The sequence below is a fragment of the Gobio gobio genome (genome assembly GCF_949357685.1).
Source record: "Gobio gobio genome assembly, chromosome: 7".
NCBI classification, from domain to species: domain Eukaryota; kingdom Metazoa; phylum Chordata; class Actinopteri; order Cypriniformes; family Gobionidae; genus Gobio; species Gobio gobio.
The window spans coordinates 30,857,267-30,882,496 of NC_137103.1; the positions used below are offsets into that span (position 1 = coordinate 30,857,267).

At 36.4% G+C, this 25,230-nt stretch overlaps 1 protein-coding gene across 5 annotated transcripts in view; it reads left to right on the plus strand.

The window, feature by feature from the left end:
- dgkg (diacylglycerol kinase, gamma) overlaps window positions 1-25,230 on the plus strand; it is a 133,657-nt gene that overhangs the window by 48,499 nt on the left and 59,928 nt on the right. For 3 of the 5 annotated variants that reach the window (XM_079821271.1, XM_079821269.1, XM_079821270.1), the window contains exons 3-16: window positions 1,626-1,702; window positions 4,433-4,586; window positions 9,151-9,405; window positions 9,595-9,741; window positions 11,618-11,667; window positions 12,050-12,124; window positions 12,224-12,343; window positions 12,430-12,547; window positions 13,173-13,261; window positions 14,362-14,478; window positions 15,096-15,194; window positions 18,420-18,527; window positions 18,616-18,689; window positions 22,776-22,850. In XM_079821271.1, coding sequence (XP_079677397.1) covers window positions 1,626-1,702; window positions 4,433-4,586; window positions 9,151-9,405; window positions 9,595-9,741; window positions 11,618-11,667; window positions 12,050-12,124; window positions 12,224-12,343; window positions 12,430-12,547; window positions 13,173-13,261; window positions 14,362-14,478; window positions 15,096-15,194; window positions 18,420-18,527; window positions 18,616-18,689; window positions 22,776-22,850 — 1,558 coding nt within the window. Of the gene's footprint in view, window positions 1-1,625; window positions 1,703-3,991; window positions 4,013-4,432; window positions 4,587-9,150; window positions 9,406-9,594; window positions 9,742-11,617; window positions 11,668-12,049; window positions 12,125-12,223; window positions 12,344-12,429; window positions 12,548-13,172; window positions 13,262-14,361; window positions 14,479-15,095; window positions 15,195-18,419; window positions 18,528-18,615; window positions 18,690-22,775; window positions 22,851-25,230 lie in introns of all 5 variants that reach the window. The other 2 variants (XM_079821267.1, XM_079821268.1) reach the window with 1 other exon arrangement.

Here is a 25,230-nt window from a genome sequence, read left to right on the forward strand (position 1 = left end):
CCCTTTTTCCAAAATATTATGGATAATGATGCATGTAGTTTAAGTTTCAAGTACATTTCTGTTGGGTTTGGAATTTGGATATAACTTTGTGTTGAGACTTTCATCTAATGAAGTATGAATATGGATGTTTTGGTGAAACACTCAAGGTTGCAGCATTTACAAATGCTAAATTGTAAGTGAATTTGCTAATGAAATGGCCTTATGAAAAGGATATGTACTATAGGACAGCTAAAATCATTTTAGGTACAGCTTGTCAGTAAAGCATTAGTTATCTAGTCCGCAACAACCTTATGTCTATTTGTGTGTCTTGGGGAAATCCTGAATGCTTTGTTCATTTGTTTAACAGATAATGCTTCTGATAAATGTTTGTTCTAATCTCCATTGTTATTATAAAAAAAAATTATTTCTTTGAAATTAAGTTTGTTACTAAGTAAATATTCATAGATAAATGATAAATCTTTTGTGGAAGGCAACACAAAAGTGTTGGCTATCAAGTGACATTCAATATGTTAGCATCTAATGTCTAGCATTCAAGACAAATCCAGCTTGCTTCTGCCTCCAAGTGCAGTCAATTGTTTTTAAACTGTCTAAAGAGTTTCCAAGTTACATTTGGTTAGATCAAAGGCTTGTCCTCTTTTCATACTTTTTATGTATGCAGCTCCTACTGACTGGAATTTTCTGCAATCGAAATTGAAATTACAAAATTCGCTGTCTTTGGATCATTTTAAAACAGTTATTCGACAAATGGATACCGATTCAACGATATGTAACTGTTTTTAGTCTGTTTGTGTTGTAAATTTTTTTTTTTTTTTTTTTTTTTGATGAAACTGATGTATTGCTGCCCATTTTGGCCAGGACACTCCTGTAAAAGAGATTATCAATCTCAGAGAGTCTTTTCTGGTTAAATAAAGGTTAAATAAAATAATAAATACCCATTTTTTAGAAGATGTTTAGCATTTTTTTGTTGTTGCATAAAATAGATTCAATACTGTTCAAAAGTTTGGGGTTTGTGACGTTTATTATTATTTTTAGCATTATTCTTATGCTATCATTTATTTGATCAAAAATACAGTAATACAGCAATATTGTGAAATATTACTCCAATTTAAAATAACTGTTTTCTATTTGAATATATTTTAAAATGTAATTTATTGGTGTGTTGACAAAGCTGAATTTTCAGCATCATTACTCCAGTCTTGAGTGTCACATGATCCTTCAGAAATCATTCTAATGTGATGATTCGCTGCTCAAGAAACATTTCTCATTATTATCAATGTTGAATTGTTTTGTGCTGCTTAATATTTTGATGCAAACAATGATGCATTTCAGGATTCATCGATGAATAGAAAGTTCAAATGAACAGCATTTATTAGAAATATAAATGTTTTGTGACCATTATAAATGTATTTACTTTTGATCAATTTAATGAATCCTTGCTGCATAAAAGTTTCAATTTCTTAAAAAATAAAAAATTAAACTGTCCCTAAACTATTGAACAGTAGTGTATCTAAATATGTCCATTCCAATATGGGGTATCTACACTTACACACACAGTATGTACAGATGTACTCTATATCCAACTAATAATTTTTCCTTTCAATCCTTGTAATTTTTCTCTTACACAGATTCCTCCAAGAAGCTTAAAGATGTCCTGGAAGAGTTTCATGGAAATGGTGTCCTCTCCAAGTACAACCCTGAACAGGTATGTAATGAATGGCTGGAGAGGCCATGGGTCTCACCTGATTAAATGATCTGTTTAGGCGCAGTGGAGCCTCTGGCTGTGACTTGACAGAACACCAATACAACCTGACTCAGGGCTCAAGTCATTACAGGAAATGCTTAGTCATCCGCTCCCCGAAACCAAGTGGCCCGATATCACCTCCTATTAGAGAAGGTCCTCGCTGACATCATAAAGCCCATGCATCATGTTGCCGTGACAACAAAGCCAGCAGGCAGCCGCATCTATAATTTGCTTTATGGAGTGTCACCATTATATTTCTCTCCTCTCCTCCGCACTGACATAAATAAGAGGCTGCTCGAGGTTTGGCGCCACAGGTTGTGACCCAGAGCCATGGCTGAATCAATAGAGAATCAGCACCGGTGGCAGTTAATGGGTCTAAGGCTGACGCCAGGTTGGCTGTAGTGTGACATTGCATTCTTCGCATTGTTCATTAGTTCAGTTGTGACCACCTATAGATCATAAAGCCTGGAAGTAGCCTATCACAAAATGGAGGTGACATGCCATCAGTGCCACTGTGTGCTGCCTGCTTACGATGACAGAGCATTGTATTTCACTCATGTACACATCCGGGATTGACTGTCTGACTACGGCTGGGCCGTAAATATCCTTCACCGTAGTCTCATCGAGTCGCGGCTCTTTCAAGGGCCTTTCTATAATGAAGTTTAATTATGGTGACTCTGTAACCTTTGTCAAATGATGAGTGTCTGTAAAAACAGACGCCGGTGAAAGTTTAAATAAACGGTTAATTGTTTCCTGCATTATTTGATAGCGCAGTCAGTCTCTCTGTTTTGCAACGTTTGAAAGTCACGCAGGAAGTTCCTCTTATAGCCACGGCTGGTTACGCTGCTTATCTAACCCACCCAAACATACAAACGCATTTTCTAATACTGAGGCGAAGACTCATTTGGGTTCAGTTACTTTTATCTTCCTGTTTTTGGTGTGCATCTGCCCAACGTTTGCAGCCCCTCAAGCGTAGCCCACCTTTGCATGCAAGTTCCACCTCTAGTTCCTTCTCTCCCATATCTCTTGCTGTTTTTGCCTTTTACAGAGTTTCATTTCAGCAACAGGAGGAATCTAATGAATTTAGGTTTGTTCGTTCCTTCATTGGTATGATTAAGGGTAAATGCACTCGCAGTCCTATGAAAATGATCTTCAGTACAGATTTTTTGGGTGCATTTGTGCCAGTGCCCAATTTGCATATTTCCCTTAGTGAATTATGTGCTAAAACCACACCGACGTAAATAAATGGCAAATATCATATGAAATCTCTTCCAGGGCTTTTACTTTTACTTTTTAATTTATTTTTTTAGTTATTTATATTTTAGTTTACTTCCATTTTTGTGTTTGTTTTGTTTCAGTGTTAGTTTTTGCTCTGTCATTGTTAGTTTTAGTTTTTCAGTTTTCTAGTTTAGTTCAATTTTATTTTCCCAGCACAGCCTGGTGTTATTGCTATCTGATGGCATTTTCATGTTTAACGTTAGTGGGTTGTAAAGATTTCAAGTATAATAATATACAATGTATCAATAGCTAAGATTTATGTTACTGTTCTTCTTTCAGAATTCTGAAACATATTAAGCAGCACAACTGTTTTCAACACTGATAATAATAAGAAATGTTTCTTGCTCTAAATCTTCATGTTAAAATGATTTCTGAAGGATCATATGACACTGAAGACTGGAATAATGATCTGAAAATTCTGCTTGCAATCACAGGAATAAATTACATTTTAAAATATATTCAAATAGAAAACAGTTATTTTAAATTGTAATAATTTGTCACACTATTACTTTTTACTCTATTCTTGAATGGTATAATTTTATTTTGGTTTAGTTTTTTTCCCAGCAATTCTAACTTTTATTTAAGTTAAGAAAACCTTTTTAATTTAGTTTTCATTAACAGTAATAAAGCTTTCGCTTTTGCATAAAATATCCCCCCTTTATTTTATTACTGAGAGAAAATTACTAATTTAAAGAAGTAAGTTAGGATTATGCAAATAAACCAGTGGATTCTCTTGTGGAAACAAACCAGTGGAAACAAAACCTGCAGAACAGCATTAAGTATGATGCGGGTGGACTAATGTTATACAGCATTTAAAAATGTAATAATATGAATTTATTCAGTGTCAGAGCACCAGAGGATATGACGGGTAACACCATTCTCTGATCCCTTCCCTCTTCACGATCAACCACTGCAGTGTATATAACCCCTCTCTCCCTTTACCTTCTCCATATATCTCTGACTGCCACACAGAAGCAAGATGTTCTCAACCAAGTAAGCTGTTACTTTCTGGGTTTGCATGTTCTTTGGTTTGATGTGTCTACAGACTGCATGTCCCGGCCCATCCCTGTCTAACAAGAAAGTCACGCTTGGGTCATACTTGTCTACTGAAGGTCAAAGGTCGTGCCCAGTGCTTTTCAGTGTTAACCATGTGTGTTCATGGTGTTTTGTTTCTATGAGCAGTGACAAATTTGCAAATGTATGTTCTTTAATGTGTGTCAGTGGGCTCCCTCTGTATTTTTGTTGCTGTGTGTCATAAAGAAATGCTTGAGCGTGTCATTCATGCCCAGAGACAGGAACATCCTGTCTGCTGAAAACATAAAGGAGCAGGAAGCTGAATATTCATGGCTTTATTTCATTTCAAAGGTTTTCCATCATCTCATTTCTCATCAGCTCTCCTCTTGTCTCCTGCAGCCCATTGACTACGAGGGTTTCCAGCTATTCATGGCGACCTACCTGGAGAATGACATCCCTGAGGAACTGTGCAAACACCTCTTCACCTCATTCAAGAGCAAGAATGGCGGAGGCAGCTCCCCTGACGCTTCTCGATCTGGGGCAGGCATGCTGGGTAAATAGTCTATTCAAATGTCTTTATACTTTATACTTTATACTTTATACTATTTGTAGTTTACTAATCAAACTTTTAGTCAGTTTGAACATTATTAAAACAAATACAAAAGTGGACAAACCAAAAACGAAGACATTCTGAAATGAATCAGAAGAAAAATTTTATGGTCACTGAAATTGTTATACCGATCATTTAATTTCTGTGTGATTTATTTATTTATTTATTTATTTTTACACAAAAGTCTTATGCTCACCAAGGCAGTAATTATTTTGTCAAAAATATAGTAAAAACAGTAATATTTTGTAATAGTACAATTTACATGAACAGTTTTCTATTTAATTTATTTAAACAAATAATTTATTTCTGTGATAACAAAGCTGAATTTTCAGCACCATTGCTTCAGTCTCCAGTGGCACATGATCCTTCAGAAATCATTCTAATATGCTGATTTGGTGCTCAAGAAACATTTCTTATTGTCATCCATGTTGAAAACAGCTGTGCTGCTTAATATTTTTGTGGAAACCGATGCCTTTTTTAGGATTCTTTATTGAACAGAAGTTCAAAAGAACAGCATTTATTTAAAATAGAAATTGTTTGAACTAAACAACTGCCTTTACTGTCACTTTTGATCAGTTTAATGCATCTTTGTTGAATAAAACTATTCATTTCTTTAAACAACAAAAAAATCTTACTGACCCCAGACTTTTGTACAGCAGTGACATACAAAACTACTTTAACCTTTGTTCTCAGACTTTTGGATTCCACTTTACCTTTTCATGTGAATTAGATTAGACTATGCATAACTAGTCTGTATAATCCTGCATATAACAAACACCCAGCCTGCATGAAAATAATAAACTGGTAGACACACACATCTGGTGAGCAATTGCTTCCGTGTTATCTGGGGAGTCCTACTCTTGGCGGAAGACCTGCTCTCTGTGAAGACTAGACAATTGAACAGATTTGATTCTTGATGCAAAAGTCCACTTTAATGGAAATATGCTGGTGGCCTTGTGTCTGAATCACACTATTACCACAATTGACCTGAGGTGATTAAGGCAAATGTCAGTTGACTGAATGAACAGTTTGACAGCCAACAGTGCCATCTAGTGCCATGCTTTCTCTGGACTGGCAAAGACAGTACAATCAGTGATTTCTGTTGCCATTGCCCTTAATGCAACGCAGTCAATGAATGTGAATGCTTTATGAGAAAGTGATAACCCTGCCATATTAATCTGTCCTGATGGACTGCGCTCAGAAACTATCCCAGTCTGTCTGTCTTGCATTACTCCTGTTCCACTTTACTTTGACCCCTGTGTCTGCAGAGCACAAGTCCATTGATGTAGGCATCTCTATACAGACCGAAGTGGCCTGTGCACCCATAACAGGTACCACAGCAAGTGTGGTGTGATTTGATTGGACAGAGACTTGCATTGTGGCTGTGACTCCGTTCAAACGTCTGACTTCACCTGGTGTTGTTATGTGTTGTCTTGGTAGCTCTTTTGATTTATTTGTGTTGATGTCAAACAAAGCAACCACTGATAGATAGGATTTTCATCAGTGGTATCAGGTCAACCACTGTGTGACTGTGGTGACAATTGTCATGTATGTCAGTACTTGCTCAACACCATCAGCTTTACCTCAGTACCTTGTGATACTAAGCATTTCTGCCATGTGTCATTCTACCTATTGTGGTTTCCACAAACTGTACAGTTCAAAGCACTGTGCACAGTCAAACTGACCAGTAACAACAAGCAATAAATGAAGCTGAAAACTATCAGACTCAGTGGGTCCCATTCACTAATTTGTGTGTACAAGTGTTCTTATTTATGTGCACAGAATATTTTATTCAAATTTTTATTCTAATGTTCATGAATCCAGTTTTTTTCTAGATGAGGGAGTTAGTAATTAGCATAATACACAATCTCCATAAAATTTGTCACTCTCTGCAAATGTATCAAAGTAGATGAAACTCAGTAATACCTTTTATATATGCCCACAGGGCTGCAAGGGCAAAGAAAATCTTGGTCGACTGAAGTCCTGAAATTTTCGACTAAAAATTACGTTAGGAAAAAAAACGTTAAATAAATTAGCTGCGCACTGTGCGCAGTACTTCGTAGCCTTGTTGTCTGCCTAAATGAATTATAAATAAACATTAAAAAACTAGTAGGCTATTTGCAGTATATTAAATAGTTTTTGACCTGATTATTTTGCACTGAAATGTGTCTGACACACGAGTCTGTCGGCTCTGACAGCGTTGCATCACGTGCCTGCGCAATATCATAGCCTATGATTTCCGAAAATATAGTACTATGTTGTCAACAAGTGATATCATCACAGGAACTTTTGAGGAATATGCAACATAATATAGACAATTGTTTTTGTCATATGTATTATAATAACTGTCTCAGCTCAGCTTCGCGGCTGAGCTTTTACTCTTAAACACAAAAGGCACGTCCACTTTAATAAAAAAAAGAATATTTATTAAACAAGCCAGATCAAGAGCAGAAAAAACACTCTCACAATTAAATAAACACAGCAAACTAGCCTACTTCAATCTGTCTCTCTTCTCCAGTGGGTTGGGCTAATCCAAAAAAAGTGAAAACAAGGGAGATGTTCTGAAGACAGACTGTTACCTGTGAAACGGGTGCTCTGAAAACACCCCCATTAGCAATTAGTGCTTTCCACCTGATGAAATGAACACGGCAAAACTGACAGTACAGATCCACTTTTGCGGCACGGCTGAGAAGCGTGGTGTTTTGTCGCTTCCCCCACATGTTTATGTTGATGGGCGTTCCTCAAGTTTACCGCTATGGGCGTGCGTTTGATAGCCTGGATGCCAGCCGAACTTAGCCCCGCCCACAACAATTTAACTCGAGCAGTTCGGTCTGGACTTGATCCGTAGAGGAGTAATTATGCCCGAACAGAAACTGTTCGGACCAATGACATTGTCAGGGCGGGCTTTAGACGATGATGGACAGATGATAAACAGTGACGTAATCATCCATGTTATCAAAGGCGCTTGGGTTCTCCGGAATAAAATGGCATTTGGGGGGTAAGATATGTGTTATTTTGGTAAGGTTGCCTGCTAAAATTCGCATTCCTGGGTCTGTATTTCACATAATTGGGGTCGCTTCAAGTGCAGTTGCGTTCTGTTGATATTTGACAACTAACGTTATGCGTCGCTCCATTGCTCTGATTGGTTGTAGGTCTATCCAATTGAGGACTTTCCTGGTTCGGTTGAAACACGCCCCATAATCACAGCCCAACAGAGCAGTATCTGATTCAAATTCTGACTAGAATTGAGTATGACGACGTCAGGCTATGCGTTTGAGCCAGCGGGGAGTGAAAAACAAAGGACCAGCGAGAGTCTTCCCTCAGTCACCATGCTTTTTTGACGCGCGGCATTTGTTCAAATGATGAAATGAACGCGGCAAAAAATCGACCGATTAGAATTTTGGTCGAGCCAGAACGTATCGACTAATAATCGACTGGGAGATTACAGTCCTAAAAATATCCAAAAACCACTAGGCCAGTGTTATATATTTTGTTCAGTTGAGTACTTACAATATCCCAAATGTTTCCAACTATTTGTAAATCGTGAGAAAATTGCTATTTTAACCAAGGAACCAGGACGTGTGAGGACGTCGCCTGTGAATTGCGTCAAATCTGCGTTACCCTCGGTTTTATTTTGCAGAAACGCTTTGATCTTACTGCAGTGTGCAACAAGTGTCATAGCAGCCGCCAAGCGAACGCACAGAATAACGTCATAGCTTAATTTTCAACACACTCAAATGTATCTAATATAATAAACAGAGCTGCGTGTTACCTCATACTCATGACCAGAAAAGAGGAAGTGGCACCGACGAATGTGGCATAATAAAAGTCCCGCTGCTCGAGAGCTCTGTTCCGCTTTTCTTATTAACAATCGCTCCAGCGGCCTCGCTCAGCTCCCACAACACTTGGTCCTGCTCTGTTTCAACTACAGTAACGTTAATAATCGCATCCATGAACATGATTTCTGATTTCCTTTTCCACCGGCTGTGACCATATTCTCCAAGATTCTGCGCTCAAACGTGGCGTCATCAAACTATGCCTTTGTTTTGAATAGGCTACCTCTAGTGGACAGAAAAGTTACATAGTGCAGCTTTAAGTACTTTTAAATAAATTATTAATTTAAAATAAATTCTGAAAAATCATGGTTTCCACAAGAATATTAAGCAGCACAACTGTTTTCAACACAATAATACTGTTAATAATAAGAAATGTTTCTTGAGCACCAAATCAGAATATTAGAATGATTTCTAAAGGACTATATTAAATTTAATATAATGAACGTTTATTTGTATAAAATATATTAAAATAGAAAACTATTTATGATTTATGTTATATCATTCATGCACAGGTTTTACACATAAATATGTGTGTATGCACAGTCAGTGAATGAGACCCTTTGTCATTATCCTTTTCTTTTGTATCACGCTCTGTTGATCCTTTCTCATTTCAGATTATCAGCTTCATTCTCCTGTCTTTTTTTTCCTGTACCACTTTTTTTTTCTTGTAGGTATGAATGGGAAGAGTATTTTGAGCGCTATGAGCCGACATACATCAGAGAACTCTGCAGGGATCACTCCAAGCTCAGGGGCCACCACATCACCCTGCTCCTCCCGCTCCTCTTCACAACGATCAGGCACAGGGGGTCACACACCCAGAGGCTCCCACCGGTCGCCTGGCACGCAACCCAAACCCCTAGTGGGCAGCAGTAGCAGCAATGCTTTGGCTCTCTCCAAGACCTCAAACTCCCCGCGCCTCTCCCCAGGTCAGAGTAGTGTACAAGTGAACAGCCTTGATCTTCGACACATTTTTTACACATGTAATCCAAGACAAGGAAACACAGGGAATTGCTTATGTAGCAAATATTGCCTGGTTATCAGACTCAGTTTGTCAAAATATTTTGGTGTGATAACCGGCGTCATTACTAATAGACTTGCAATTGTCATCCTTCCAGAGCGTAATCAATCTGAGAATCGAACATCTCTCCGGAGGAGTCCGTCTCCACAAAAAAGCTCTCCGTCACCCCAAGTGGTCTTCCTCAAAGACATTGTGTGCTACTTGTCTCTGCTGGAGAGGGGGACGCCAGAGGACAAGCTTGAGTGTAAGTTGGAGTGGAAATTATTGAAACATGGTTTTCCTGTAATTTTTTTTAAAAATCTTAGCTGTGTTTGTGAAATTTTTAGAAGGATTAATTTTAAGACTAAAGTTTGCTCATATATTTTCAAAATATAGTTTGTGTTAGGAGCATTTTCATGTTAAAGCTTATGACTATATGCAAATTAGCCCCATGACCACTCACTCGCACCAGGGCTGCGTTCAGCCCCGTTTTTTTAAACGGAAAAGGTGGTGCGTTGAACACCCTGTTCTGACGATGCAGAAGTTGCAACTAATTCAGCTGAGAAAGCCATTCGTTGTGTTCTTTTTTTAATAATTTCCGGAGCCTGATGAAATCGGTATAAATATATTAATACTGCAAAACACGCTCGATGTTACAGTCACTGCTCTTGCTGTCCAGAATAAAAGAGTGAAGGGATTTGTGGAAACTGTGGTTCCTAATTATTGTGATCCAACATTTGCCTTGCATTTCAGGATGAAAAGACACAACATGTCTTCTAATATCTTCAATTGTTGCGTATACCGAGCTACAGCGGACACATTTGTAAATGACTTTACTTGGACCCATTGTGCGAGCTGTCTCTTTAACACCGCACGGTTTATATACATGTTGCTGCTGATTGGGCTGACATTTTTGACACACCCACCAAACAAGAGCGGCGTTTTTAGAATTTGGTTCACTGCAGTTTTAAGAAGAAAATACTCAGCAATGGTGTTGACATGAATTTGCGCATGGTTTTTCTTAAAGTGTATTAAAAACACCACAGACATAAACAACATTAAAAACTTGATTTTCACCACAGAGGGACTTTAAGACAAAATATGCTACACAATCCCTAGTTTCTTTAAAAGTTCCTATAAAGAAAGAAAACAAGACTATTTTGAGTAATTTTGCTAATTACTTCCCCTAAACCAATCGTGCCAAACCACAGAAAGCATAATATTAGTCACAAACATGTGAAAAGTCATTCTTGGCAGCTGTCACAGATTTAATTTCTTTACTCACAATACATATTTAAACAAACCATATGCAAGGTAGATATGGATCTTTGAAATGTTAAAGCAAAGTTCATTTATTTTCAGTTACTGTAGCCTTTGTATCAGCATAATTTCTCATGCTTACCACACATCAGTAAAGTAAAACCATTAAATAAGCTTGATTATATATTATGACAATTTAAAAAATAAAATGTTAAAAATTATTTTAAAGATTTTTATTTTAATATATATATATATATATATATATATATATATATATATATATATATATATAATTTTTTTTTTTTTTTTTTTTTTTAATTCTCTGATAGCAAATTACTCCAATCTTCAGTGTCACATCATCCTTCAAAAATCATTGTAATATGCCGTTTTTCTGCTCAAACAGCTTCATATTTCATACTTCACTTCACAGCTGTCGTGCAGCTTCATATTTTTGTGGAAACTTTTTTTCAGGATTCTTTGATAAATACAAAATTCATAGCATTTATTTGATATAGAAATATTTTGTAACATTAATTTATAAAGTTACTGTCAGTTTTGATAAATTTTTTTCAGTTCTGCGTTTTAATGTGGACGTCTGACCTATACATAGTGGGAATGACAGGAGACTTCTAGAATTTCTCTCCCTCTCGTTCCGTAAAGGCTTATCTCCACTTCTGTCCTTGTTTGCCAAGGAGTTAGCATAGACAAGCATTCTTTAGCATAGGAAGCTATTTCTGCCCAAAGCTAATCCTCACTAGCTGCCTCAGTCTGTCCATAGATAACCTGGGCTCCAGGTGCTAGCATGGGGTCTGTACTTGACAAATGTTTTTCACACTACAAAATGATGCAGTCTCTTATTTTTTATATCTCTCACCCTAAAGTCATGTTCAGGCTGTACGACACAGATGGCAATGGCCTGCTGGACAGTTCGGTGAGTCCTAAATCTTTTTTAAAATGTATAGATTTCGTTGACAACAAGGATTTAATAATGCAGTACACATTTAATGTGGGATTTACATAAGTCTAATACAGTTTGTAGTTTCCGTGTAATGGCATTGTGTTGGTGTAATACTTAGTAGTTTCTTTTGGGTTATGTAATATTATTATCAGCCTCTCATTGATTCTGTTTCATTCATCTTAACACTATCAGGCCTTGGTGATTTCAGAGACTGACTCCCATATTATTGATCTTTTTGTATGAAACTTTGAAGTGATATTTAGAGGGAGCTGTAAATATCAGTCTGCGTGAAAAGTGAATTTGAAACTTTATGCTTTATTATCTATGTCTAAAGCAATTTTTTCTGCTGATTTAGGAGCTTGACCGTATAATAAACCAGATGGTCCATGTAGCTGAGTACCTGGAATGGGACTCTACAGAACTACGGCCGGTATGAATCAATTTAAACTTTACCACCAGGCAGTCCCACCATGGTGGAATAGTAGAATCCATATCTCATTGTAATCTTTTTTAATGTCTAATATTGTAGATTCTTAAGGAGATGATGGAGGAGATTGACTATGATCGGGATGGAACGGTCACACTAGAGGAGTGGATCAGAGGAGGAATGACCACCATACCACTCCTGGTACTGCTGGGAATGGAGACGGTGAGGGAAAAAAGTAATTGTGACTTATAAAAAGTAAACAACACATAAAGATTTTCTCAAATCCTGTTTTTTCCAAATATGTTCAGAATGTACAGGAAGATGGGCAGCACGTATGGAGACTTAAGCATTTCAACAAGCCAGCATACTGTAATTACTGCCACACAATGTTGTTAGGAGTACGGAAACAGGGCCTTTGCTGCTCACGTGAGTATGTCTGTCCGTCTATATGTCTGTCTGTCTGTCTGTCCATCTGTCTCTGTCTGTCTATATGTCTATCTATCTATATGTCTGTCTGTTCGTCCATCTGTCTGTCTGTCCATCTATCTCTGTCTGTCTGTCTGTCTGTCTGTCCGTCCATCTGTCTGTCTGTCTGTCCATCTATCTCTGTCTGTCTGTCTGTCCGTCCATCTGTCTCTGCCTGTCCATCCGTCTATCTGTCCATGTCTCTCTGTTTGTCTGTCTGTCCATCTGACTCTATATATCTGTCCATTTGTCCATCTATCTATCTGTCTGTCTGTCTATATGTCTGGCTGTCTGTCCATCTGTCTGTCTGTCCATCTATGTCTGTCTGTCTGTCCGTCCATCTGTCTGTCTGTCCATCCGTCTGTCTATCTGTCCATGTGTCTCTGTCCATGCGTCCATCTGTCAGTCTGTCCGTCCATCTGTCTGTCTGTCTGTCCGTCCATCCGTCTGTCTGTCTGTCTGTCCGTCTATCTGTATTCATTGAAATTCGATGTGTCTAACTGAAGGAGTGCAGTTTTTCGATTTGAAATATTTTCCTTCAGTCTCTTACTCTCCCTCCCTCACAGTCCTGTCTTTTGTTTGGCAGTATGCAAGTACACAGTCCATGAGCGCTGTGTGTCCAAAGACATTGCTCCTTGCATTAGCACCTACGCCAAGTCCCGCAGACACACCAATGTGAGTGCATAAACAGCAACAAACGCTTACAAGTGAACACTCCTCCACTTTGTTTAAACTAAATTTGTCTGTTTTTTCTGTAGAAGAATAATTTACAGTAGGGCCAGAAACAATAAATTCATTCAAGTAAATAAATAAACATGTTTGTGAAACTGAGTCCAAGATTGATCTATTAAGCACAGAGCTCATAGTTTAACAAACACAGTGTTCTATTATTGGTAGAAGGTTTGTGTTATTATTATTTTATCCACTGACCACAGTCCAGTTCCGTTTTCACCCAAGGCAACTTCCCAGACCCTTAACTCTTGGTTAAATCTCAAAGTAATGTTCTGTAGACATGTCAGGAAGGTTATGAGAACATCCTGTGTGTAACGACTGTTTTCAGTACTGAGAATTAGAGGGGAAAAGTGAGATCACGCAACGCTGTTTTAATAGTCACTGACACCTCTTTAATGCAGTAACTACCACAGAGATGGAAGACACTACGCTCAAAATGTTGTCATTATATTATGATTTCACAGAATGTGTTATGTGATGTAGAGTGTAATTTTAGTGTAAAAAGCAATAGCATGGGATTGAGCAGTTGTCACTGTTAAGGTGTTTTTTAAGACTTGGGGCTATCAAATTAATGTGATGTAAGTTTCTTCATTAGTCTTTTCTTCGTCTCACATTATTGTAAAATGTATTTTAGATGTTGGATTAAAGGAAAGATTTGTCAGTCCCTTGCAGTTCTTCCTAAAGGAACATTTTGCACAGTTTTGACCAACAAAAAAACTGAAAGTCTATGATAGCATATGGATGCACTTCTCTTAGATATTTAGTGCTTTAGTACATTCCAACATTGATTACTATTATTTCTTTATTAGCCTGTATCTCCAAGAAGTTTAGGGACAGTTTGTGTCAATACTATAGCTGAGTTGTTTTGTTTGTTTTTTAAAGAACTCATTTTTTTCTTTTTGGAGTGGTTGTTTTAGTTAGTAATAGGATATTGTAAATAGTAATAAAGTGCTTGTGCAAACTGTAAATGGCTGTGTGTAGATGGACTATTTGAGTATTTCAAAACAGTAAATGATAACTCTCTCTTTTCAATGTCTTTCTAGGCTATGCAGCATGTTTGGATTGAGGGCAACTCCCCAACAAAATGTGACAAATGTCACCGCAGTATCAAGTGCTATCAAGGTCTAACAGGCCTCCACTGTGTTTGGTGTCAAATCACTGTGAGTATACAGACATACTGTGACCAACAAGAGAAACTCTTTATGTTTTAGTAATATATCTTGCAACCATTCTTTTATTTATTCATTTAATTTTTTTAAGATTGTCACATAATTAGAATCCATCAATAGATTTGATTCTGCAATTTATTTTTCTCCTTCAAAAGACCAGAAAAAAAGACTATATAATTCAGAATCATTTTTGTTTTTGTCTATTTTTGTAAAAGCCATTTTTATGTAATACTTTTTCACACCACTTGGTGGTGTTCTTCACTACGTTTTCACTGCATTTGTTGGACGTGGCCTTTGTAATGAAGATAAGTGTCAGCACTTAACACTCATTCAAAGGCTTTTTCTCTGCATAATGGTTTTTGTTATCACATTATATACTTCTGCCCCATCTCTCTCAAGTAGCTTTCCTGACAGTTTCAACTCTAAAACTGTAACTAATTTAATATTGAGTGCAGATCCTGCTGTCCCTGTTGCTTCTAATATTTAATGTCTTCTTACTTTAAATTAGTGGAGATAAAACAGAACAAAAGATCTAGACCATTTCAGTCTATTGATGTGCCTTTCTCCACCACTCCTCATGTATATTTGTATTTTGTATTGTTTTCCAGCTCCATAACAAGTGTGCGTCCAATTTGAAGCCTGAGTGTGATGGTGGACCGTTTAAAGATCACACACTCCTGCCCTCGTACATCTGCCCTGTTGTTCTGGTGAGTTACATTTTTCCCACTGCACATTTATGATATGCTAAAAATTCAAGAACCACGGAACAATTTTTAATGGGTAGGTCCTTGACAAAATCTTCATGGGTCTCTTCTCCACTGGGAACAGTGAGTAGTCTATAGTATAGAGAATACAAATGCAGTTCCTGCATGCTGCTGTATTTTGCAAATCTTCTAATATTTATACAAAAAGCAATGTTTTGATCTAACACAGAGATGGTATGTGACACTTATGTCACAAAAGAAGTTGAATTGAGGCTCGACTTACACTCCTTGGCTATTTACTTACAAAAGAGAAACATTTTTGATTTAAAAGGACGTCTCTGGTGCACTCTCTGTCACAACAACATAGACAAATTATCATACTGACAGGGAATTTACAGTAAGAAAAATGTGCATAAACGATGTTGTGTCTTGTTAGGTGTATTTACCCATTCTTAACTTGATAAATAAACTATTCATTTTAAAAGTAAATGCTATTCAAGATAAAATGATTTCCTTAAAATCTTACATAATGTCTCGTCAGCAAGTATGACACCATAATTAAGTAAATCTTTATATATATATATATATATATATATATATATATATATATATATATATATATATATATATATATATATATATATATATATATATATATATATATATATATATATATATATATATATATATATATACACTATCATTAATAAGTTTAGGGTCAGTAAGATTTTTTTATGTTTTTGAAAGAAGTCTCTTATGGTCATCAAGGCTGCATTTATTTAATCAAAAATACAGTAAAATCAGTAATATTGTGGAATATTATTACAATATAAAATAACTTTTCTATTTTAATATATATTTTAAAATGTAATTTATTCCTCTGATGGCAAAGCTAAATTTACAGCATAATTTCTCCAGTCTTCAGTGTCACATGATTTTTCAGAAATCATTCTAATGTGAGGAATTGGTCTTTAAGAAATATTTCTTATTATTATTATAAATGTTGAAAGCAGTTTTGCTGATTAATATTAATATTTTTGTTGAAAACATGATTTTTCATTTTTTAGGATTCTTAGATTAATTGAAAAGTTCAAAAGAAAGCATTTATTTGAAATATAAATCTTTCATACATGTCTTTACTGTCACTTTTGATAAATTGAATGCATCCTTGTTGGATAAAGTAATAATTCATTTAAAAAAATTTTTTACAAACTTTTGAGTGGTAGTGTATGTAATATATTTTATATGTAAAACATAGGGATGTAAAACATAGGGAAAATCCCTGCAGCACAGCTCATTTGATAAAGTATACTTAAGTTATGTACACATATATTTTTAAGTATACTTTACATAGTAAGTATACTAATATCAATGCACTAGTAGTAAACTTGTAAGTATACGACTGCAATACAGCTTGGGACTAAATTGGCCCAATTTAATATATAAAAGTATATGTTTAAGTTTACTATAAGTGTAACATTAGTAAATTTCAAGTGCACAACTAGTTCACAACTACGTTTCTTATTTTCACTGCATCTGTACTACAAGTGAACTTATAAGTATACTAGTAGTTTACTATTTTACACTATTGTATACTAGTAGTAATTTTTTTTGTTTATGAAAGTACACTTTAAAGTATTCAGTACACGACTAGTTTAGTAGTTTTATACTGAAAGTATACTTGTAAGTGAAAATAACATCATACTTATATTTTACTATTTATATATTATTTTTGCACTTCAAGTTTACCACTATGTTCTTATTTAGGTATTAGTTTTTTATGGTTGAAATATACCTTTAACTGTACTTTAACTAATTTTAAAAACATTTTATTCTAGCTTTATGCATCCTTTTTTTATCAACACTTGAATGTGGTTAAGTGTCATAAAAAAGGCAACATTTTAAACAAAAAGCTGAGAAAATTGCATTTCCGGATGGGATTCAGAAAGATGGTCAAAACATATATGGAGTAAATCGAGTCCATCAACACCCTCAAAGCTTCACAGTAATTTCCTCTTCATGGGTTTAACATTTCATTCTGTTTCATTAGGCAGTTTTGATTTACATGCTGTTTAATGTTGATGATTGCGTTATTTTACATTTGCGTGAGCAATCTTCTATCACTTGTTTCAGCTTCTTCTTCTCCTGTGTTTTGATCCGGAGATTCTGTACTAGAAGATGCGTAATAGCTTCGTATCAACAGTGAAAACACTTCAGTCAGTGGCGGGGAAAGAGTAAAGTAGATTTGAAGTAAATTCCAATGTACAGTACAAGTGGACTAGCCTACACAAAAAACAGATACTCAGAATTAGGAACATGTCTGTTTTCTTTATAGATCAATATTTTCAAACAATATAAGTTTATAAGACAGTATGTAAAACTATGTGAAAAAAGTATTTAATAGGCTAGTCCTCAATCAAAAGATTAAACACAATTACAAACCAAGTATACTTAGAATACTTAATTATACTTTGAAGTATATCTCGGTCAAAAGATAGAGTACAATTTTAGGACAAATATACTTAGACTTTTCTGTTAGTATAAGTCAAGTATACTTAAAGGGATAGTTCACCCAAAAATGAAAATTCTGTCATTTTCTCACCCTCAAGTTGTTCCAAACCTGTATGAGTTTCTTTGTTCTGCTGAACATAAAAGAAGATATTTTGAAGAATGTTTGTAACCAAGCAGATAGAGCAACCATTGACTACCATAGTATTTTTTTCCCTACTATGGTAGTCAATGGTTGCTCTCTCTGCTTTGTTACAAACATTCTTCAAAATATCGTATTTTGTGTTCAGCAGAACAAAGAAACTAATATAGGTTTGGAACAACTTTAGGGTGAGAAAATGATGACAGAATTTTCATTTTTGGGTGAACTATCCCTTTAAGTGCAAAGTATATTTCTGAGATGTACTGTATATAAAAAGTAGACTGAAAGTAGACTTATTTTTAGTTTAAAAGAAGTATACTAATAGCAAACTTGAATAAACTTATTTTTGTAAGGGTGGACTCTGCGTTAGAGACTTGTGAACATGTCTGATCTAACGACCTTGTAGAACGACCTGTAGAAACGCTAAAACATCAGTTCTTTCTAAAATTAAAGAGCAATAAAATAAAGAGAGACCGATTCTGAAATTACATTTGTCTTGTCGTTTTTTTCTCAGATGTATATCTATCTCTCTCCATCTCTCTTTGTTGACATTTACTGTAATGTCTCTGTATCTGTAGGACCGTCAATCGGCTGTCAAAAGAGGTGAAGGAGAATCATCCCCCAGTACCAGCCCTGAGGACACCGGCCAGTGTTTCAAGTTCACCGGGGACGGTCAGGCACTGCAGGTGAGTAGGCATCAGACACACTCTGGGACTTCAAATCTGTGCTGTGTGTGTGTGTGTGTAACTTTTTATCCCTCTCTCTGCCTTTAAGATCACCCCTCTGCCTGGAACACACCCCCTTCTTGTGCTGGTTAATCCTAAGAGTGGTGGCCGGCAGGGTGAGAGGTAAACATCTTTGAAGCTCAAACTGTTGCGTCATCATTTTTCATATTCTCTAACCTTGTACTGTTGTAATGGTTCCAACGAGGAGGTTTGTCTAACCATTTAAAGTCAGTCGAATCTGCATACATGTTTAACAAAAGTCCCACTCTTTTTCTTGCTTGCTGGCAGTGTCCTAAATACCATCAAAGCTAGCAGGAGACAGTAATGCTGTTTAAGGAGGAAGAATGTGGGTGTTGTTTCAGCTCTCACCACCCACTCAACGTCCTCCGGGAGACCAGTTTTGGGATTTTGTGCTGGCATCACCATAGCAACACAGTTTTAAATACCATTAATTGGCCGATTATCCTCCATTATTAGACATGTGCTCAAACAAAGACGTGATAACTGCCCTGGCCCCAAAAAAGAAAGACCATTTTGGTGGTTCTTTGATGCAAACAAAGGAACAGAGTGGTCACCGTTGAATCATACCGTTGAATCGTACCGAGTGTATTTTTCCACCATTTTCACCCTGAGCTGTGTATTGAAAGCTCATTGGTTGGGTTTGACATTTGACTGCGCTCTTTTGTTCTTTGCATAGGGAATGAATGAAGTCTTCAGTTTTGATAAGTGCTTAAATTATCACCCCCACATAAAAGCATAGCTTGTGACGCACCTCAAACTAACAGCCCGTCTTATTTCTCCATTTCTCTCTCGTTCTCTCTCTCTCGTTCTCTTTTCCTCTGTGTGTCTTTGCATACTAAAGGGACAGAGTAGCTAACACAGTTAGAAGTGAAGGGCATTGCAGAGTGCTCAATAATCATTTTATTACTTCAAGGTTATTGAGGAGCACTGCTGCAACAGTGTGCAATCTGTGTATATGTGCTTCTGTCTTTCTTGACTCCAATGATTCCCAGGATTGTGTAGTTTTTTTTTTTTTCATAATGGAATGGAATTGTGACATTTTTAAGAATATCACTCCTCCATAATGTGTCTATCTGGGTCTTTTCAAGGAATAGTTGAACCAAAATAGAACTTTGTCATAATTTATTAATTATCATTCATGTTGTACCAATATTAGAGCTGCAACTAACAATCTGTTGATTATTTCTTTGATCAACTGTTATTTGTTAAAAAGTCCAAATCCAGCCAAATTTCTCTTCTAAAAATGTGCAAAAGGTTTAAAATATGAACATTACATTATTAACAAACGAAAATGCACAGTTTTGAAGCTGAAGGACAGTTTGAATCACTACAGAAAGATAAGCTAAGCAGGGTTGAGCCTGGTCAGTTCCTGGATGGAAGACATATTGGGAAAACTAGGTTGCTGCTGGAAGAGGTGTCAGTGAGGCCAGCAGGGGGTTCTCACCCTGTGATCTGTGTGGGTCCTAACAACCCAATGTAGTGATTGGGTTGGGGACGGGGGCAGGGGTGGGAAACTTCGGATGAGATGGTCACAAGGTCCTGACTGTCTGTGGTCATTAAAAATCCCAGGATGTCCTTCGAAAAAGAGTAGGGTTGTAACCCCGGCATCCTGGCCACATTTGCCCACTGGCCTCTGTTCCTCCCTATATACTGATTGTCTTCTCTCCACCAGTAAGCTGGTGTGTGGTGGGCGTTCTGGCGCAATATGGCTGCCGTCGCATCATCCTGGTAGATGCTGCACATTGGTGGTGGTTGAGTAGCCTGGCTCCGCCCTCCTATGTACTTCCGCTCAATTTTCCTTCAGTACTCAGTCTGGGACTGTGGTATATTCTTAGGGTTTCTCCGAACGGAGTGGCTGAGAACGATGACGTTGATGTCGTGCGCTAGTTTGAGTTGTAGTTCAGTAATGGCTGCGGACTCGGCGGAGAAAGATGCTAGCGAAGCCATTCATTCCGTTGTGGCACCGCTGCCGAATATCCAGAAGTTAAAGCCGGAGCAAGAACAATCTTTGCTGAGTTTTGTTGGTGGCCATGATGTTGTGGCCCTCCTCCCCACAGGGTTCGGGAAAAGTTTGATTTTCCAGCTCGCTCCATTAGTGTTAAAGGAGTTGGCTTTAGCCCTATTTGGACGAGAATTGTTTCTCGTGGGGTCGGAAGGTATTGTCATCATTTACAGGGGCTAGTCAGTGATTTTATTGCCGTCCGTTTCCCACCACCCGCGTAAAAAGTCCCTGGTCGAATTACCTACTGTTTTAGACAAACACCAAGGTCGTGTGGTAATTTGATTGCTGTCCGAATCCAAATCTCTGAGTTTTAAAGAATATATCACTTCAACATTCACTGTATATCCTTTTTGACCACTGCAGAGCACCGTGCGGTTGCGCTTCGCTGTAATTTGGATGCATTTCTAGACGTATATTGCTCTTGTAAATACTTGCCAGCATTTAAAGAAATACATTTCATCACAGCTCAAAAAATAAAAAGAAGAAAAGCACGTAAACATTTGAATTGGGCCGTTATTTACGGCAGCATTTATTCTTATCATACCAAGCATATGACATTTTATTTACATCATGTTACGGACCACGTGAGTAGCACATTCCCGATCACAAAACTCTCCCTTCCTCAGTGAATAAATCACAATCCGAATGCACAAGTTTTAGGTTTTATCACTGAGGTGGCGTGCACCAACTGATCTGCACAGTTATTTTTTCGGACTTTCATGTGAGAAACCGAGGCGAACGGCGCATGACATGCATCACGACCAAATATCAGCAATTGGTTATGGCAGATCCAGAGTGGCTCTGGGCAGATCCAATAGTTTAAAATTCAAAATAACAAATTATTTTTATTTTTTATTATTATTATTATAACAAAGAAAAGCAAAAACACGTTGTTAACAGGTAAGTAGAATTATCATGAAAATACACAAATTTCCAGTTACATGTAATAATCGTATTACACTTACGGATTACAAAAAATAGAATTTCATCATAATTTAAGTGAAATGTAATCAGGTGCATGCAGTGGTGTTCTGAAATGAGGAGGCAAATGTAAAATGTAAATTCATGTCTCAGTTACACTTAATGTTGTCACATTTTCCTGGTTAAATAAACATTACTTACACTATCAAAAGAAAAAAGAAACCAAATACAATTCTATTTAGTATTTTTTTTAGAAGAATTCATTCCAAATGATGAACATAGTGTTTACATGAACGGTAAATAAAGTGATCGGGTTGATGTGTGCATTTATACTATGTCACAAGCTCAGAATAGTTTTTTGGACATGCACACACTGCATTATTTTAGAATGACACAAGAGTCATTTATGACACTTCATTCAACAACAACAGCTTGTTCGCGTTATTTGTCATTACACTATTTCTACGTGATAGGCTAGCACATGCGCAGTACTTTCCAGTTTTGGTTTTCAATCCGATCAAGTGTTTACATGTCCTCTCGATTGGATTACAAAAGGTTTAAACCAACCCTTACAATCCGAATTTTAATCAGATTTGGCCAATTCATTCCGGTTGTTACGTGCAACTTTTATATTCCGACTGTGCTAGTAGTACAATTACAATTGGATTATTAGGGTTCATGTAGTACTTAATGTTCTATTTATTAAAACTAAGTATAAATGTCAGGTTAGTGTTTTTAAGCATTTTTACATTTGTTCCAAAATAATAATTAATGAGCAGATTATTCAGACTTTTTGTTTGAGCCACATCAATAATTATTAAAAAAGATCGGACTCCTTTGTTTATGAATCAAACATTGCCATTCTCTCATGAGTTCTTATGAAGGTGCCAAAGAGAGCTAGGAGGGATGTCAAGATTTTCTATCCATAATAACATTTATGATATTTTATATATATATATATATATATATTTTTTTTTTTTTCCCTGTTTGGAACTTGTCACCTCCAGTTCTTACTTTATGATTATGTACTGAGTAGCCACGATATTCTTCAAAAATTTTACTTTTGTATTTGATGGAAGAAATAAAGTCTTGGTTTGGAATGGCATTGGAATGGTTGGTCAATGATGACAGAATTTTTTTTTTGGGTGAATTATGCCTTTAAGCCTTTTATCATAATGGAAAGTTCAAAGTGATTACATGTTTAAAAATGTCATTCCTCTATGTGTGTTTTTTAATGCTTTTCTGTCCTCATTTGTCTTTATCAGGGTGCTGCGGAAATTCCAGTATCTGCTTAACCCCAGACAAGTGTACAGTCTGGAACAAGGAGGACCCATGGCTGGGTAAGACAACTAAAAGCCACCATCGAATTTCAACTAAAAGCCACCATCGAAATGGGGATATGTGTGAATAAATACATTTTTGAGTCATTACAGAATTTCTCAAAAACAGTTTGACATTCTCACTGTTGTTTTGTTCTGGCATGGCTCCCTCTCGCTTTTATCTTTTTGCTTCTACAAACCTGCAATAAAGTGAGCCAACCTGCAATCAACTAGTCTGAAAGTGGAACCACTCACAAAGCGAAGCTGACTTTGAGAGACCTACAAGACATTTACTATGACTCAATCAGCCCCCTGCTGTGTAAATATATTCATTCAAGTGATGAATGCACTTTTGAGCCTGTCAGTCACAATGAGGCTTCCTCTCTAAGCAAATATATATTGTACTAAATCCTCTTTGCCCATACACCCCACCTGATTTGGACCAGCTCAGGACCGTCCAAATCAGTTTCAACTGTAACGTAGCAGTGGAATGTAACATCTAACATTTTGGCACATACTCCACACACCATGTCGGATTTTAGTCAACTGATGAGATCGCTCATGAAGAAACATTTTATTATCTTTTAGAGTTCAGGAGACCTCAGTTATGTTTTAAGTATATAGGTTTGTCCTAAAATTATCCTAGGAAAAATAAACGCAAATGAGACCGTTGTAGACATACGGTAATAATACAGAGCAGTGTTATTTAGTATTGTTTATATGTGATTATAATATTTTTTGTATTTCATATATAGTATTTTAGTTAAAGCTATTTTGAAATACCTTTCATTTTTATATTTTATTAGTGTTCTTTTTGTATATTTCTATTTAGTTTTAATTTATTTTTATATCAATTTTAGTGATTTGAGTACTTGAATTTAAACATTTATTTTAGTTAGTTGTCAAGGCAGCATTTCTAATTTCTGTTAAAAAAAAATTTAATCTAATATTTATTTTGTTTCAGTTTTAGTGTTAGTTAACAATAACAACACTGATATAGAGCAATATATTTAATGCAGAGAGCATAGATTAGATCATTTGTCCATGAAAGGACTTGACAAGAAATCATTTTTACATCTTAAACTAGCCCAAGATGTTTTGCTGGCCTGTTAGCTGGTTTTAGAGATATTTTGGCTGGGTTTAGCCAAGCTTTTAGCTGGTCATCTACCTAAAATTAGCTTGATTGGACTGAAAGACCAGAATAAACCAGCTAAGACAAGCAAACCAGCTTAGGCTGAAAGGATGTTTGCATTCATGTTGAAATCTCAGAGCCTGCAAAATCTGAGCATAGTTTGAGACATTCAGGTCTCTTCTGGAGTTTTTTTCTCAAGAGGAAAATCTGAGAAGCAGAAGACTCGATTTGTTTTCCAGTTAATCCATTTGCTGTCTAGGAGAAATAATTTAGACATTGAGATGTCGTCATTTTGTTTTATTTGCTATGAGCGCCTCACTTCCACTGTATTGTGCTCTTATACAGTTACACATACTTTAAACCCACTCAAAGCGCAAGAGTACATTCTGTTCAGCACCCTGCGGTTGTGCAACAGCAATTCTTCTTCAGGAAAAAGGGGAGAGAGAGAGAAATGAGAGAGAGAGCAAAGTACAGAACAAAAGCAATGGTCGTTCAGCAGGAAAACAGGCTAACCTTCCGTCCTAGATCCCCCCCCTCCCATCACTAAATGTTCTGTAGTCACGACTGGAGCGCTGCTCATCATGAGAGAGAAAGAGTGAAGGGGATTGAGGATTGTATGACATTGATGATTTCACTCACAGAGAACAATATGATTATGTATCAAATTATCTTTCTTAAGCACTTAGCTAATTCATAAGCATATAGATCAAGGGTTGTCAGCCTTTTTTGATGTGATATTTTTTAATCTGGTTAATGATCTTGAGGGAAAAAGCAACCAAAATGAAGTCCAAACATTTATATTATATTTGAATAGTAGTAAACATATCCCTTTTTTGTATTACATTTAGATAAAGGCACCTTATTTTAAAATAAATCTACTAATTTACCTTTCCAATATTCTAATGCCCTGTGAGATTTTGTATCATGGTGCTGTTAAAGAGATCTTTTACTCAAAAAACACAAAACTTCTGTCATTATTTATTCACCTTCATGTAATTCCAAACCTGTATGACTTTCTTTCTTCTGTGGAACACAAAAAAATGGTCTCAATGGTCACCAAAACGGTTTGGTTACCAACATTCTTCAAAATATCTTCTTTTGTGTTCCACAGAAGACAGGAATATACATGTATACCCATGTATACTAATTTTTCAGTTTTAAATCTGTAGCACTTTGAGATTTTGTTTAATATAAAGTGTGTTACAAATAAAATGTATTATTATTATTATTATATATCATGAGTCATATACAACATGAGTGCGAGTAAAT